The sequence below is a fragment of the Balaenoptera ricei genome, chromosome 3 (genome assembly GCF_028023285.1).
Source record: "Balaenoptera ricei isolate mBalRic1 chromosome 3, mBalRic1.hap2, whole genome shotgun sequence".
Classification (NCBI taxonomy): Eukaryota; Metazoa; Chordata; class Mammalia; order Artiodactyla; family Balaenopteridae; genus Balaenoptera; species Balaenoptera ricei.
The window spans coordinates 107,042,119-107,060,482 of NC_082641.1; the positions used below are offsets into that span (position 1 = coordinate 107,042,119).

General features: G+C 41.2%; 1 protein-coding gene across 1 annotated transcript in view; it reads right to left on the reverse strand.

Moving 5' to 3' along the window:
• Positions 1-9,315: 9,315 nt before the first annotated feature.
• Positions 9,316-18,364, reverse strand: part of FBN2 (fibrillin 2) — a 222,945-nt gene continuing 213,896 nt past the window's right edge. Inside the window, exons 62-65 of the mRNA XM_059919446.1 lie at positions 17,952-18,071; positions 13,231-13,462; positions 11,815-11,986; positions 9,316-9,939 (exon numbers count right to left, since the gene is read on the reverse strand). Coding sequence (XP_059775429.1) covers positions 9,565-9,939; positions 11,815-11,986; positions 13,231-13,462; positions 17,952-18,071 — 899 coding nt within the window. The 3' untranslated portion in view covers positions 9,316-9,564. The remainder of the gene's footprint in view (positions 9,940-11,814; positions 11,987-13,230; positions 13,463-17,951; positions 18,072-18,364) is intronic.

Consider the following 18,364-nt stretch of genomic DNA (forward strand, 5'->3'; position numbering starts at 1 on the left):
GTATGTTAAATCAATATATTATTTTAGATATTATACCATCTTTAAATAGGTGAGTAACTAAACTGGAAAACAGAAAGTAAACATTATTTTATACAGTTCCTAACATTTATAGATTCAATTTGGCCCTGCACTCACTCTCTCTCTCCCTTTTTAATAGTCTCAGTTGGGAACATGGGAGTTTGCTTACACTTGGGATTGCCTCATATTCAGGCTTGTATGTTACATAGGAGGCATGATTTGTTTGAGGATTTGTCAGGGGACAGCTATCGGATGGAGTCAGGGCCAGGGGCTCAGCAACACAACTCCTCATCTTGGCTTTTTCTGATTCCAACATGATTTCAGTTTCCTCTTTTGACGAGGATCAAGCAATCAGGCAATTAGATTCTTTGCGGCAGAAATGGCTGCTATTAAGAGCACCCTGGAGAGACAGTCACGTGTCACTGGCTTTCCCTTCCTTCATCAGCCCTCAAAAGAGACTTGAAGAAGCGAGGGAAGTGGATGTTTATAGTTTGCGGACAAGATCTATGCTATAAAACAGAATTGCTTTTACTATCAACAGCAAAGGGGAACTTACAGATATATAAACCTTTGGGGCCTGGTTGATATCATTCCTCTATTTTGTTTTTGCTGTAAAACAAATATGAGGAAGAGGTAGAGACATAAAGTAGATAGAAACAAATTTAGAACAGACACCGGAAAGCTTTTTTTTTTTTCCTATTCTGAAAACCATTTGTGTGTAGCAGGACCAAGGAGACAAGGGTGAAGAATTAAATCGCGAGGTTGCTGGAGAAATAGTTAGCTGACATAACTGGCATTTGGAGAAGCTGGCTTTTTAAGATGTGAATTAGTTTTGTTAGGCCAAATGCATTTATTCCTTCAAAAACATCTTGTGTAATTATTTATTCGACACAACATTTCACGTGCATGTACTCAATCAGCCCATGAAACAGTTTAGCAGAATATTGCAGGAAAAGCAAAGGATGACAGCATGGAAAGAAACAATTAAAGTGGCTGACAGCATTTAATTTATCTCTTTTACTTAGCTGGGCTATATCCAGGCTGCTTGGGGCTGTTGGGCATAATCCTCGGGGATCATGAATGGTTCTTACTGCAGTTTTCCTTGGTCCTTTGTGAAATGTAAAAATTTACCTCCTGGGCAGAGCAGACGCCAACTAGCGCTTCAGAAACAAAGAGGCCTGGCTGTAGTTTCCCTCTCCTGGGATGGAGTCCAGTGTGCCCAACCCAACTCCATCCTGCCTAAACCAGAGAGATGGGGAGTATGCAAGAAATAGTGAATGAAAGTGGCAAAGCTCTTGTGAACGGCAGACCCAAGTTGGCTTAGATATTCATGGTAATAGAGGACACCAGAGGTGGGACGGAGAAAAACTCGGTTCCTTCTTCTTGACATCATTAAAGCAGCTGTATTCTATGTCCTATGCTTGGAGAGTCCCACAGTTCTAATCCTCATAATAATCCTAGGAGTAGGGTAGATATTAACATTCTTAAGATGAAAGCAACAACTTGTTCTAACAACTAAAGTAACTGATTGAAAGGAGAGCTCAGAGAATTTTGGGAAAACTGAAGAATCAGGCTTAGAAAGAAGATAGAAGGGAATAGCTCCTGGGATCTAGATTGCTGGAACTGACCCACACTGTCCTTGGGGTACTGTTTGGATGAATGCAAGAGCTATTATCTGCTCTTGCATTATTCTGGTCAAGTGTCAAGTTTCGTGGAGAGAGAATCTAATGGGGGCAAGTGGAGATCCTTGAAGTCCTAATATGACTGTATGCGATGGTGGCTGGGTAGTTACCCAAAGTAAAATTGGTATGTTGTCACAAAGCACCGGGAAAGGATGCTGGAAAGGCAAAAAATGCAGATGTGCCACAAACGGACACTTAGAAAACTTAACATAACTTGACTAATACCACCCAGTGAATGAGTGGCAGCCAGGATACAAACGCGGTTCTTTTTTTGCCTCAAAGCCTACCGTTTTCCCACTCTGCCATGCTACCTCTCAGATACACAGGTGGACAAGGGTCATGTAAACCATTTGTTTTGTCATCGTTTGCAACAAAGTGACTAAAGTGAAGGAAGAGATGAAGATTGGAGGGTGTGGTGAGTAGATATGGGTGGGAAAGGAGAAGATTTGATTTTTTTTTTTTACATCTTTATTGGAGTATAACTGCTTTACAATGGTGTGTTAGTTTCTGCTTTATAACAAAGTGAATCAGCTATACGTATACATATATCCCCATATCTCCTCCCTCTTGCGTCTCCCTCCCACCCTTCCTATCCCTGGGACAACGGGAGAGAGTGGCATGGACTTATAAATACTACCAAATGTAAAATGGATAGCTAGCGGGAAGCAGCCGCATAGAAGATTTGATTTTGTTAGCAAAAAATTTTCACGATACTTTTCTTAAGTACCTTCCTATCTAGGCATCCTTGATACTCCTCTCTTCTGGTCTTTATCACTTCTCCACTTTCTCTTTCTCCCAAATGCTCTGACAGCTCCTCATATTCTATTTCCCAGGGCTTGGTCCTAGGTTCTCTCTTCTCCATCAACTCTCATCCATACACCAATGACCATCACTAGCTATTGACTAAAGGATAAAGTCCAAATGGCTCAGCAAGTCCTTCAGGGTTCCTCATGTCTAAGCCCCATACTACCTAATAATCTTCTCTTTTGTTCTTTATGGTACCATAATTCAAGACCCACTGGCCTATCTTTTCTTTGTGTTCCAATAGGCCATCCACACTATCACTTCCAAGGTTTGTTCATCTTATTCTATCCTCGAGGAAATCCTTCCAACTTTCTACCTTGTATCCAAATCTGCCTCATTCTACAAGGTCCAGCTCAATTCTCACCATCTCCAAAAGACCATCTCCAGTAGCTCTACATTTCAATGGCCACTTGCTTTTTCAAGACAAAATCTGGGGGACTTTCCAGGCGGTCCAGTGGTTGAGACTTCACCTTCCGGTGCAGGGGGGTGCGGGTTCAATCCCTGGTCTGGGAGCTAAGATCCCACCCACATGCCTCATGGCCAAAAAACCAACACATAAAACAGAAGCAATATTGTAACAAATTCAATAAAGACTTTTTAAAAAAGAAAGTCTGGGGCATTTGTCTGGGCCCTTAACCACATACCACTTCATAATCTTATGTGGTTATCTTGTTTCCCTGAATTGACTGTAGGCTTTTGGAGGGAAAAATCTTTTTAGGACTGGGTAATAACTACCCAACAAATATTCACACAATCAGTTTGTTTCAAAAACAAGAAGTGTGTAATCTGTGTCTTAAGAAAAAAAGTTATTGGGCCTCTTCTCCCACCCACGACACTACAGAAGCAACAGCAGCTTCAGTTCAGGTTTGGACGGGGGTGTCCCCTCATGTGACAAATCCCAATTATAGTCAGCCTTCCCAAAGAGCTTTCAATCTACTATCATCTTGGGTAAGATCTATGGGGCTCCCTAGGAAGGTGCAGAAAAGCAGCGTAAATCAAGAAAGTCCTCCAGAGAGAAGGGAAGGTACCTCCAGAGTGACCCCCAGAAATCTGTCCAGATGATGTCCAGTGAAATCATTACTGTGAAACCACCCATGCCTTGGACGAGGCCCAGCTCCCCAGGTGGTCCGTGGTGTCCTGTGGCCATCCACTACTACCCAAGGCGGTAGATCCTATGGAGAGTCTTAGAATCCTCTCCCTCCTTTCATTTACTCATTGACTATTTCCTGGCCTTGGCTCTGTGAATTACCAGAACGACTAAGGTACAGATTCATCTCACATTTAGTTCTTAGGTGCTGATACATGACCATGGGTCTTAGACTCTGTCTCAGGCCTTACATTCATGAATGCACAGGCCCGAGGCTCTAAGTTCATCCCTGCATGAATGGGTTCCCTCAGTACAGGGGTGCTGGGGTGTGGAAGGAAGGCGGTAAACCCAGGAGCAGAAACCTAGGCAGCCTGAGCAGGCCAAGGGGCTGCTTTTTTGACATGTTTCTCAGGAATTGGCCATTCACAGCCTTCACTGCTATTTCCTTAATGGAACTCACACAGGTAGCAGTAGTTGTCTGGGGAAGGCTTGTAGTGCTAACTTTCCCTATGGTTTGCTCTCAGAATCGTGTAAAGAGTTTTCCTGTTTTCCTTTGGAAAATGTCTACACTACATCCTGACATTTCATCTGCAGCCCTAACGGGGGTGACTAATATGAGCTGTTGGTTCTTGGCTCTTTCAAAAGTAAGCCAGCTTAATCTAGTAATATCTTTCTTAGGCTCACAGGAAAAGGAAAAAAATGACAATTAAGCAACACAAGCAACTAGTGTGCTTTCCTTAAGAGTTCTTACTGAAACAAAAGTGTATGTGTTTTTTTTTTTAATGTTTTGAAGGTCTGGTTTAAATAAAACATTTAACCCTTTGAAAGTCAGAGCTCTAGCGTGCTTTTAAGGCAGCACGTGATTTAGGTGGGGTCTACTCTGTGGCAGCCAGTATCTTGGCATTCTAGTGTATATACAAACCTCTGGTCTACAGGAGGTTGGGTGCAGTTACACAGAGGGTGGGGTAGACAAAACAAAAAGCAGTGCTTGAATCGTGCTTGGAAAACATTTTTGGATTCAATGTGAGCCAAAACCATGGGAACTGGCCTATATCCTGAGGGTTTAAAAGAGATCCAAGTAGGCTGACCATGTAGTGGAAGTATGAATAGTACCAGACTACAACCGTGCAGCCAGGGTTCTGGTCTCACCTGGGTGGAAACTAGCAGTACAATTAGCTCAGTTATGAATCTGGGCCTCAGTTTCCTCACATGTACATATGAGTAGGTTTCCAAAGGCCTCTGTAGCTCTGACTTTCCATGGCACTACATCACTCTAAAAACGATTATTAGATGTCTGTGTTCTCCTTCACGTTTGGTTTCCTAGGCATCTGTAGATAGGAGGGCTCTGGTTGTGTTGGTGGCCTGAACTTCCAGGGCTGTAGCTGGTGACTCCAGTAAGTGAAGAGCACAGTGGAGACTGTAAACTCTCATGACCACACCAGGCCTTCTCCCTAGAGGTACAGACCACTTAGGAGACACGTCCTAGATGCTAGTTATCCCATACAGTTCAGTGGGAAGGTCGTAATTTCAGGGCCACACTTGGGAAGGAGTTTTGTGTGACTATGGGGGTACATTCTACCCCATACTGTGGCTGTAGGAACGGTGGGAGGAGGAAGAGGAAGAAGAGCAGCTGACAGTTACTGCGTGCTTGCTGTGTGCTCAGCCCTCCGCTGACTGCGCTGCCTGGACTGTCTCACTGTATTTTCTCAGCCACACTGAAGGGAAGCATCATCCTAGGAAAGAGACCAAGGCTCAGGGACATCGTGTAGCTTGTTGGATTGAGTCCGTCCTTTTAACTCCTCTTTCGTTTACAACTAATTGGACATGAATAAAAGTGCCTTGCACATGCCAGGTGCCAGGACACCCAGGAGGCTTCTACCCACCCATCCATCCAAAAGTGGGGCGGATAGGATCTCAGAGGGGGCAGCATATCCAAGGGAGTCGGTGAGCTTGTCCTATCCCCCACTTGCTAAACTCAGGCCGGCCTGATCTGAAGATCTCTTTCTTTTACCTGCGAAGTGATACTGTCTCAGTGGCTGAAATGCTGAATTTAGTGAGCTGCTCATTGTGTTTCAGGACTCTCGCTCTGTACATCCAATGGATTTTCAAAGAGAACTAAGGTCAGAAACACATACTTCTTATTAAGCAAGAAAACCATGGCTTTGTATTTATTTGAGAAAGCTATCATGCTAAAAAATAAAATAAAATAAAATAGAACCATAAGCTAGATATCAAAGGCAGGCTTGGCTGAGATTGCAAAACAGCTGTCACCTTCACTTCCTGTGGGGTGTTAATGAATCACCATCTTTCCCGTCTCTTTAGAAGTAACGATTCCTAAAGTTTCCCCTTTATTTTTTTTAAAAAACATGGGCTATATTTAACCTTTCCCAATGGATTTGTCTTTGTCTTTAAACAGTTTCCAGTAATCCCCTCAAGGCCCCAAAGATGTGTGATTTAGACTCTTTCCAAAGTCTTTGGAGCATGAAAGAAAGTGGCTGTTTGAATAAATTATGTACATTCATTCTCTTGTGGACTATTGTAAATTAGAAGTTCAAATGAGCCACAAGCAGCATGGAAAGAAGTGAACAGAATTGATTCTTTCAAAGAGAAGGGAAATATTCAGATTTCCAGCCTCTTCTTGAGAAACATGCATATTTCTTCTGAACTACTTATCTATCGAACCATGTGAAATTACCATTTTGTAAGTCAAACATGGCCAAATATTGGGAATTCCTCATGGTTCAATTTAACATATGAATTGACTCATTTCCCTTGAAGCCTCAAGGATATGAACCAAAAGGTCTGTAGGTCTCAAACTGATGCTCTGTTTAATTTTAACTAATTTTAGTTGTGTTCCCCACCCTCTACCATAAGCATTTATTCTTGAACCAAGAAGGCAAAACAAAACCTTAGAAGGGACAGATCTATGAATTATCCTGTTTGATATTCCTAGATAATGAAAAAGGGCAGATGTTAGAATTTAGAGTAAAATCCTTATATATTACCTTAAATTATTTTCAATGTTCATGTGCAAATGAACCTTCACCTACCACAAATGAGGAACAAAATAAAAAGTACTAAATGGGCCTAAATTTTTAAAAGCTCCAAATCTAAATGCTAGTGGAAAAGGAATTCATGTCAGCTGAAGACCAAATTATTGCTTATTATTTTACTATTACATGTACCTGCTGGCTTTGGTTTATATGTCTGGGCTTACATTATTAATTTAGTCTTGTGTGAAGTTTTCTGTAACTTAGCCAAGGTAATTTCTGAGGGGACAGTTAATGAGAAAGACAAAATGGTACAGGATATATCATTAGCATTTAGTTACCAGAGAGGCACAAACTAATCACGGCTGCGTCAGTGCTCACAATAACAGAGTTGTAATAAAGCTATCAGACGTGCCCAAAAAGATTCTTCCTGGAAGGAGCATCTCGAAGTAGTCATTTCCTTCTAGTACATTCTTCTGTGTAAAGCACCTAATGATTTTTTTTTTTTTTTCTCTTCTCTGTAAAGCACCTAATGGTGTGGATTCTCGAACTTCCTCCAGAGCAGGTTAAAGCTAAACTAAGAGCACTGTTGCTCAACATTCAAAGTCAGAGTCAAATTTGGTTCCAGGTAATTTCATATTACAGCACTCACGCTGTACCAGTAACAGATGCCAGATGAAACTGAAGATGCATGTTAAGTTTTAAAGGATGCCTCAAGGCAAATACTTCCCTTATTCCATGCAGCTAATTTCTGGTTGGCTAAGAACAGCATTAAGATCAGTCATAATATTTCCTTGTTTTCTTATTCCTTGGATGAAAAATTTCAGCACACACATTCTCAAACTTTGTATAGAATTAACTTCAGAGAGTGTCTGTTCTCATTTCAGCTGTGTATCAGAAGAGAGTCCCTGTTAAACGACTTCTCCTATCTATATACTTGTCCTGTGAGGACAGTGTACAACACTGCAAGAGACAGGAAGATCTCTTCCTGTTATTTTTGGTAAAGGTGCCATTTGGCCTGGGGTATGCCTGCTGCATACTTTTGCCTAAAAACTCAAGTTCAGGAAAACCCTAAGAAGGAAGACCCTTAAGAGAATGTTTCACTTCCTCACAGGTGTTTTAGGGTGCTTTAACACAATGGCACTCAAACCACAGGTGAGGACGAAGTGAAGAGATTCTTAGGTCTCTAGGAAGATGGGTCCTTGGAGGCTTAGAGTCTACGCAGAAGTGAACAACCAACGGCCTTGACTATGTCCTTCAATTTGAATATGACCTTACATTGTAATTGTCAGTTGAACACTGCTGCTTACTTTGTGTCACAGACTTGACAGCAGTTGCTTGTTTTCTTGTAAATGTGCCTGGCTTTCCTTCTGGTACTTTCACACAGATCCCTGTAAGCAAAGCCCCCAGCCCCTCCCACAGACAAAACAGGGGTTGTAGTCCCATAAAACTCTCAGTCGGAAGGCTACCCCAAAATAAGCTTTATTGCAAGAAAAGTGTCATATTTGATACACAGACCTACGAAAACAAACAAAACCAAAAGCCATAAGTTTTTCCTCATAAACACTTGATTACAAATTTACACTGTTTGTTTTTTTAGTTATTAGAAAACAAAACAAAGTCCCAAACTGGATCTAACTGGTGACTAATCTTTGGTCAGCACAGGTGTGAGAGGAACAACCCAGAGCCTGCATGTGCTTTGGCCATTTCACATATGAGGTTTGGTCACTGGTCCAGGGACAGGTTCTTGGGTTGAGAAGAACGCGGGGACGTACTCTTATTAGCACATCCTGGTACAATATCTTTTTAAATGACTAAAGCAAACTAAACATCAATTCATTGTACAAACATCTTTCATACACAATAGGCTATGATAAAACGAGACATATGGTGTATAACTACAGTATTAATGAAAATTCTAAAAAAAATGGATTTAAAAAAAAACAACATATATTCCTTGGCTGTACTGCATGATTTGTTTGCACATATGGCAATCCTGAAATAGCTTGAACATAATAAATGCACCATTAATCTAAGACAGCACCAAACACTACAGAACGCCAGGTGTTCCTTTCCGAAGGAACAGCAGTTCTTCAGCTGCCTACAATACCACAAGTATGCAGCACGCCCTGGGTAAGAATGAGGTGTTGTGGGTAGCACATGTGCTTCCTTGAGGTTATGAGAAGGAAATACAGTACGGTTTGGCCTGCAACGCTACTGGTCTCACAAGCAGTCAAGGTATTTTGCTACAGTGGTTGTGCTTCATCTTCTGTTGCCTGGTGTGTCTGGTGATGTGAAATATCATCACAATGAGCTGCTCTGGCTTTGGTCTCCTTTATAAAGGATCTAATGACACATTGATTACACTGCCCGTTCAGCTCTGTGAGGCTTCCTTTAAAATAATCAGATGTGTACCAGTTGGATGACTGGCAGAAAACCAACGGAAACACCTCTTGAGTCTACTGAATTTTTTAAAAAGCACCTCTAAAAGAAATAGCTCAAATTTATAAATCTAAAGAAAAACAAGTGAGTTTCCCTTTTTGTTTACATAGTTTGTTCATTTCTCCATATATTACTGCATTAAAAATAAATAAACATCTATATTTTTTTAATTAGCAACTATAGCAAAATACCCAAAGTGTTACAGACTGCTAACAGGAAAAAAAAAAGCTCACATTATTTTTGTGCATTTAGTGCCATATGCTGATCTCTTGAATATTTAGGTTTTTCTTTTTTTTAATATATTTTAAAGTGAAGTTATATAGAAAATACAGTAACCACGGTTGCCTCTGTACTCAAATCTTTGGCCACACCAGAGTCTAATTATCACTCCCTGTGAGGGTCAACATTCTAAAGTCTGAGACAGGGAGGAAAGAAATAAAAGTCTTTTTTTTTCCCTCTTTAAAATTAGTCATTGATTTCTCAGAGGCTTCTGAAGGCTGGCTGTGCAGGGATTTGAGCCTGGAACCAAGTCTGCAAGGGGTTAATAGAGTTGAATCTGCAGCCTCATTCTGAGAGCCTCCCCGAGCTCCCCTAGGAGGTAGTCGTCCTCATTGCTGTCTTCCAGTTTCTTAAGCTCCTTTTTCTTGTAGAGAGGGATGCTAGTGATTTCCAGTGTGTGTGTGCCAGGCACGAGCTTCCTCTTGGCTGTGTGCAAGTAGCTGAGCCCATTCCTTTGGTGGATGCGGAAGAGGCCATCGTCATTCCCTTGGGAGATGACATAGCGGATGTGGTTGTTGAGTGGCTCAATGGCGGGCATGAGTTCTAGGATGTGCTCCTTAGAGCCAAGGCCGGAAAGGTTGAACTTCATTTTCATGGGGCTGTCCATGTCGACGCTCTCCAGGCTGATCTGTTCAACCTGGAGGAAGAGCAGGAAACGATGTGGGAAGAGCTTCGACAGCACAGGTAGATGACTCAAAAGGAGCCTGCTGTCGGGGTACAGCCACAAGGACGATGTATCTCTGCCCCCTCCTCACTCTGCTTGTAACTTACTGTCGGCTGGGAGAAAAGGTCAATTCCACAGAGTATGCCCTGTAAATCTTTACGACTTCTCACTCAGCCTTATCCAGGTAAAGTTACAGGTCTGGGCCTACGGGGAGCACTCACATTTCAAGTTTTTTTTGTTGCGTTTATGGAATATCATGCTTATTAATAATAAACAAGAGACAATTTAGGAAATGACTGTAATTTTTTTTTTTTTTTTTTTTTTTTGCCGGAGTTAAAACGAGAAGTGCAGCTGTTATCCAACAGCAGGGACTGTCCCCAGAGGGCTCTTCACTCTGAAGGCCCAGGTTGATTTTATGGTCACAAACCATGAGTGAGTGTCTTTGCTGGGAGCTGTTAGTGCAGAGGGAGGGACCTGCGGAGTCGTCAGGGCTCAGGTTTGAACCAGCTTTGGTAAAAAACCAATAGGGCACGGCCCAGATGAACCAAGTCTCCCTCAGTCAGTGGTATGGGAGGTTTAGGAATGCTATTTCAGTAAGACAGGCAAAAAAAAAAAAAAAAAAAAAAAAAATCAATGCTTTGAGTGGGCGCCTGCCAAGAACTTGAGAAAAGTGGCACAGAAGTGCCCCCATCAGTGTGCAGACAAAATCCTGTCCCCAGAACTACGATAGGAAGGCTTTATGAGCAGAATTTCTGGATTTGTAGTTTGGGATACTTGATGAATATCTCAGTTGGCATATTTAAATATCAGTTAGACACCCCAGTCTAAGCAAGGTAAATGTAATGCTGGCCTATTTATTATTATAAAATAGAACCAGAGACTTTTTGGCTAGCGAAGTCTATCTAGTCTTACAAATAAGTTTCTGAGGCCCAGAAAACTGAAACAAATTGCCCAATTCACACAGCCAGTGAGTTGAAGACTAGGTTTTTTGATGGGGAATTCTGCAGTAACACTAACTGACAAGGATGGTACTCTCCCTGATGTCTGGGGGAAAACATCTCCAGATACCGGGTACTATTCGGAGAACACGTACGATGCTTATGCCAGGCACCATTCCAGGAGCTTCACAGTAATCACTCAATCTTCTTGTCAGCCTTCAGAGATAATTATTTTTATTCCCATTTCACAGGTGAAGAAATTGAGGTAGAGAGAGGTTAAGTAAAATGGCCCATGTAACATGGGTAGTAAGTAGGGAGGATCAGGGAACATATTCAAAATCAGGAAGTCTGTGGCCCGCCCCTTTAACCACTCTGCTAAATACTATGAACAGCAAAGACATAGCAGCAGCAGGCAATTCAGATCTTCAGCTCCTTACAAAATATAAGTTATGTGGAGATAAACTCTTTATGGGAGGAACACCTGTCTTATAAATATTACAATATAAGACCTAGTTGGCTTACCTACTGAAAATTAAAATCAGCCCAGTGCACTACATATGTATACAACAGAACTGGACAGATTCAAAATAATTTTGGTTTTTGAATCATTTCAAAATAATTATTTCCTAGAAGGACATATTATTTATTGCCTTCTGGCACAAATCAAAGAATGAAAACATATGATCTGAAACTGTGAATCTTAAAGTCTCCCAGTCCTTGTGTTTTGAGCTAAAAATGCCTCTAATTTTAATTTACTTGTCTCTGCCATAGTGTGTCCATGAATTTAGCCAATAAATTTCATGACACTTTTAGCTTCACTGAGGCTGCAACCGACATAAAAGTTTACTGCAAAATATACGTGACTCCATACGGATAAGATCTGGTGACAAAACAAAGTGAGGTTACTCACAGCAGTGGGTTTGGGTTCATAAAGACTTCTCTTCTGTCTGCTGTCTTTCTTAGAGTAGCCGTTGATTTTGCACTCATAGCATGCTTCCGGGGACAGAGCGTTCTCTTCATCCACTTCTGCATCCACCGACAGGTACTGCCCTTTGTTAAATCCCATTCCTGAGACACAGTGGCTATTTGCAATAGGATGCAAGGTGATGTTAGACTTCATTATAATGTTGACTACTGTTTTCCAGAGGTAGAGCAGAGATTTTTCCAAAATAAGAAACCCACAAAGCAAACCCTAAGATCATAAATATAAAAACCTAATAGTCTTGGTAACTCTTTTCTTCAACACTTCATACGTGAGATTCTCCTTTATTTTGAACAGCAAATTTCTTCTAAGAGTGAGCCCCAAGTTTCCCCAATTTTCAATCCTAATTAGACTGAAGCACTATGTGTAGTTAAATCAAGAAGATAAAAGCAAAGCATGAATTTCCAAAGAGAGTGCCAGAAGTTCTTTTGATTCAAAAGCCTGAAGCCTATGTTTGCTGCTCACAACAAAGCTCTCTGCTTTACCAACTGAGATTTCTGAACTCCAATTCTGGTTAGTGAAAGAGTCAGCGAGCTGGCTCTAAATGACCCTTGTCTACACCAAGACTTTTGTTTCAAGCATTATTATGTACCCGCAGTGGACATACTAGTTCACGACCCTCAGTGTCTGACTCACACACTGCTCCTTCTGAGGAGGGTGACCCTGACTGACTCCTAAACTCTTATCTTCTGTGCTGTTGAGCACTGGCTTCCTTGAAGGAAGGATGCAGGTGGCCAGCACCTCATCTGCAGCTGATAGGACTTGAGACAGCTGCACTTGGGCAAGTGCGACTAGCTGGAGGGAACCCAGCCTTGTGGAGACAGTGTCACACCAACCAGGCGCATCCTCTCTGTGCAACAAAAAACCAGATGAGCAAAGAGAGGGACAACTCCTTCCTCAGGGAGCATGGAGCTAGCACCTGCCAAAATTCACAGAAGAATCTGGGGTGAAGCCATTTCCATTTGTACCTCTTAACTCAGGTGTCTCTGACAACACGTGAGCCGCAGCATTTTTAGACAACTGCTTGTCTCTGGCCTTGAGGGAATCCAGCTGAATCCACTCAGGCCATTTCAAGAGGCAAGAGAGTGATACCTGTATACACGTTCGAGTCTTATGCTCACCACAAAGGAGGTAATCCACATGCCTTCCCATGTGCTTCTTCTTCCATGTGCTTCCTCCTCCCATTCCCTAAGTGCCCTGATCAGTGCTTTTCCCTTGTGGGCTTTTAATCACCATTCACTCCCCCCTCCCAGTGCCGGGCGGCCAGGCGGCCTGAACACAGGGAGGGCAGCCTGAGCTGGACCACGCTCGCCGTCCTGTGTGCGGGGAGGTGGAGGGCCTTACCCCTGTCCCACTCTGTAGTAGCCAGGTGGGCAGCCGCAGAGGTAGCCCCCTTCCGTGTTGGAGCAGCCGTAATTGCACGGGTTCTTGGAAGACGAGCACTCGTTCACGTCGTGGCAGGCACTGGAGAACTGGTCGAAGGAGAACCCAGAGGGGCAGGCGCACTTGTAGCTCCCCAGGGTGTTGTAGCAGGAAGCAGAGCCACAGGCATTTGGATTGGAGCACTCATTCTCATCTATGAACATAAAGCAAGAGACTCTTACAAGGGGTAGGGGCAGTGGGGCAAAGAAGAGCCTGAGTTTCAAAGTACCTATGATTTTCCAGGGGAAATAGCTCTAGAACTGTATTTTTAAAATGTTTACCCTGATGGTCGATTTGCAAAGCCTATGAAATTTTAAAAGACACAACAAGACCCAACAAATCCCCCTAAATTATGACTTAAACAAAACCTTGCCCCGCCCTTTTATATTCTGTTTGTACTAGGTTTTTCTGAATACCCTGGCAGCCTCTGGGGACAGATATTTGCAGTTTGACTACTGAAGAACTCTTCTATTCTCTTATCAGAGGGTTACTTCAAAAGCCTATACTTCAGACAGATTTCACAGAGACAGAAAGCAGATTACTAGTTGCCAGGAGCTGCAGGGAGGGAGAAATGGAGAATGACTTCTAATGGGTATGCGGTTTCTTTCTGGGGGGATGAAGATATTGTGGTGTTGATGTTTCCACACTGCTGTGAGAATATACTAAAAACCACTGAACTGTACATTTTAAAAGGTGAATTTTATGATATGTGAATTATATGTCAATTTTTTAAAAGCCTCTATTTATATCTGTATTTTTATCCATTCTCCCAGCAATTCCCAAAGCCTTCACTATATATGGAAAGAAAAACAGATAAAAAATTTAAATACCTTAAATGAAAATAACTGAAATAAACATTATTTAATTGAAACTTCTGAACCAATAACCTCGTACACTTTTAACACTTGAGAATGCATCAAATGCAGACTTTGCCTTCTGACATGGGTTTGCACCAAGCCATCAGCTGACATAGGTTTTACTAGTTTAATGACTCACATTATACCATAAATGCCTGACAGCAAGATAATTACAGGTTGATACTTTCAGCTGCTCTTATCATTTTTACAAATTCAAAGCTTGATTGTGCTTTTAACTTTGGAGACGACAATTTTGCTCTTAACTATCTGGTTGATACCTATTTTGTGGCTTGACCCCTGTGGGCTTTATTATAATCCAAAAGTCACCCTGGGCACCAGTCACATTTGGTCCATGGAATTCTTTCAAATTCTCGTGACTGCCCTGGAGCATAGTGTGTCTGTTTACCTAATACCTGACAAGTCTATGTTTCAGCCCATGTGGGGAAACAGGCCCATTTGCAATTAGGTGTACCCTTGGGACACAGCAGCTAGAGGGAAGTGCTTATCTGCAGAAGCTCAGTGAGATTACGGAAGATGCAGATGCAGTCTCAGTGAAGAGGCCTCTCACACAGGAAATTAAACTTCATTAACTACGGCACAGAGGTTACTGAGAGGGCCGATGTTATTAGGCACATTTCTGTATCGTGATTATAGTTTCAGAATTAAACCAAACTGCCAAATGTAGAATTCCTAATTACTGGATATGAAATGTGCTATGATTACCTAATATGTACAAATTCTTAGCCTTCATTTCATGGGGAGAAAGTATATGAATAAATTCTTAATAACCAGGCTACCTATGACATAAACATAACTATTTTATTTCTACATACGAAAGACTTAGAATTCTGCCTCAAAGGCTCATCTGCTTTTATAATTAAATCTGACATTTATATGTGGTGTTTCTCTCCTAATGGAGAATGTGAGTTAGGTTATAATTTAACAAAATGACCCTGCTATGAATATAGTATTCGACACTGTGTTAGGTAGAATAATTACCAGGCAAAACCAATTAGTTGAATAAATTGCTTTTAAACATACCACTGACAAGAACATTTTTAAATAGGTAAAATTTTTGGAAGCACCAGGATAGACTTCACATTTATATGCTATAACCGTACATCACAGCATAATTCTATAGGCTTAGGTAATCTGACTTTGAAAATATGTTCCTGTTTGAGACCTACTTTGAGCTGACTCAAGCCTCGCTAAACCATGTTCAAGTTATTTTGAAAAGGACATACAAGGAACTAGAAGTTGCTGACACCACATAACCCAAAGCTTCATATACTAAGAAGTAATCATATGCAAACGTTAATAATATTCCCTTATTTTCAATTTGGAATAATAGTCCTGCTTGCATATATTTGAGAATGTTACCTAAATCTGTACAATCTACGTACCAGAATGTTATAAATGTTCTTTGGTAACTGGCTGGAAACTTCTGAAGGTATTCATTTGAATTAAAAACTTTTTTCAATATTAACACGTACAAGAACTGTCGTTTTTCTTAAATTGGTAGTAGTATTAACAACATTGTAGGTTTACAATTTAATATTACTTAAGTTATCTGATACACTAACATTTTTGTCTTTTTACAAGGGGACCCCACTTAAATCTGTCTGAAATACTTCATACTATATTCCCCCCTCAATCATATGAATAACTGAAGGTATTCATACCCATAGTGACAGATAAAAATGATTTGTGGCCTTTCGATTTGCATTTTGTTATAATGCTTGTTATTTTGCTAACTTGTTGCTTTTATTAGTTCCCAATGGGTTGTTTAATTCTCTTACTGCCATATATTTGAGTTAAAATTCCAACTGTGTTCTGTGGGTTCAAGGCAAGAAAGTCAGCAATTTTATTAGAAACCAGCCGGACTGCTCAACCCTGCACAGAAGAACCTCGAAACTTTCAAATTAAACCCCTGCTTCATCTTACTTACCAGGGGCCTGCTGCTTACAGAGGCTCATTTTAGCAGAGCAAGCTAACAAATTAATTCTTGCAGTTGGGGATATCTGCTTATGTATCTTTAGCTTTGAACTCATCTTTGAAACCACTTATCCCTCTGCCCATGGGGGTCTCTCCTGACTACAAGGCACACTGGCCTCTGGCTGGACTCCAGCGTGAGCTGCTCTGGGGTGACTGCCTTGCTTAAGTGCCTATTCCAAGGATCCCACCAAGAAGAACTGGGATACACCACATAGCCCTGACTTTAAGTCAGACCAAATTCAGTGAAAACCTGTGTGGCTATTTTCGCACTAAATGCTTACAGACAGAAACTCCAGGAAACTTAAAAACTTAGAAATTGAGCTGATACTCCATACATGTTCCTATTTCCACTTATGATCACTTTAAAAACAAGAATTTTAGTTAAGCTGACACGTGTGAAATACTATAGGATCATTCTTTTGCTTTAAGTTCTGTAGAATTAACCAAGAAGCCTGTGGTATTAACCAAATAGAGGGTCGGGCCTCATATTTTATAAACAACACAATAAAATCGTTTCACACTGTTTTAACAGCTATCTAAAAAAGTACCATTCCCTATGTTCTGAAGAGTGTGCCTACACTCTAAACATCTCTGTTTATGAATCAATAAATCAGGGCATAACAGCTTCTGTGACATTTTTTTTTCTATGAAGAGAAAAGAAGTAAACTAAACTTATGAAGTTATTTTGATTGACTGCCTAACTCATCATTTTGATAATCCTTTCAAACTCTGTCCTTAACTCCTAGATCATTAGTGGTTTTTGCATTTCCCCCACGAGTGTCTATTTGTGGTGTGGCTAAGCATCTGTCTTTAACCAGGCACAAGGCCACAGCAGACCTGCGATGACTTTCCGAGTTGCTTTCCCTCCTTTGAAATTTGTCTTGATTTTCTCAATTCACTAAACTGCCATTAGAAATTTCTTTTGAGAAGATCACCAAGGATAAAATCAGGTTAATTTATTTAGTGGATTGCTCACAGTAAAATGTTTGAAATACACGTGGGGTAATTTAAATGACTACAGAGAAACAGGAAGTACCCCGCTGTTTCTCAGCAGGACCACTGTTCCCCTTTCTGTTCTGCTGTGCCAGCATCCAATGTCACACTGTGTTGGGTGGTGCCTCTATGAAGGGCATTCAGATGGAGCCAAGAAATTAGGCATATGCTAACTAAGTTAGCCAGCTATTCAAGTAGAGAGTAATGTTCCCTTTGATCAATCTCCCCTTAAAAGGAGAATTTCCATGACTCTATCAAGTGCAAGAAAGGGAGCTGAGTGCCTACGGATTTTATTTTATAAACACTTTTGGATGGAGTTTTCAAGAGAATTTGCTGTAACTAGGTACTTTTTCTACCTTAAAATCCTTTAGCCCCTTCATTAAATACGTGACTGGAGAGCACAGATGAATGGTGCTCATTAAGTTGATCTGAATCCGTTTAGATTTATATGAGGGGGATGGATGGGCAATCCTTCAACCCCAAATCAAAAGATACTAAATGATGATTCTTGACACCATCTTCAGAAACTTAGAATTACACCTAGCAGAAAATTAAAATTATGAGAGCTCTAGTTGAGTTACCGTTTAGGTACTTAACATTTTTATTATGTATCTTTTCAAATACACACATGTACAGAGACTAGTTTAATGGATCCCCATGCATCAGTCCTAAGTACTGGTTTTTAAGCTCTAGGGTTTAAAGGCTACACTGAAATGCCAGTCTTTATTGTTCGTTCGTTTTACTCAAAGATACTTTAAGGTGAGAAAGGCAGATGCTGTGTAACAAGCGAGTGCTCACCGACACACTGATTCCACTGGTAATGCTGAATATACCCCTGAGGGCAGCCACACCTGTAGCCTCCCAGGATGTTCTGGCAGCCATGCTGGCACCTATGGTTTCCATCACATTCATCAACATCTGCAAAAACAATCCCGGCAAGATCTTTATGTAACCTTTCTTCTACTATTCTTAAATGAACCCCAAACACAGCCTGGGGTAACTATTATCACAGGAACAAACAAACAAGACATACTGAGGGGCTGTGATTTTTCCAAGTCACATGGTTATTAATCAGTGGTGGTGCAGAGAACGGTTCTGAGATAAGAAACCACATCATTCTTATGCTATCCACCAGCCATGCCACGTCAGTGCTCTAAATAACAACTTAATGTCAGCAAATCAACCATAGCAACCACAAATGTTGTGCATTT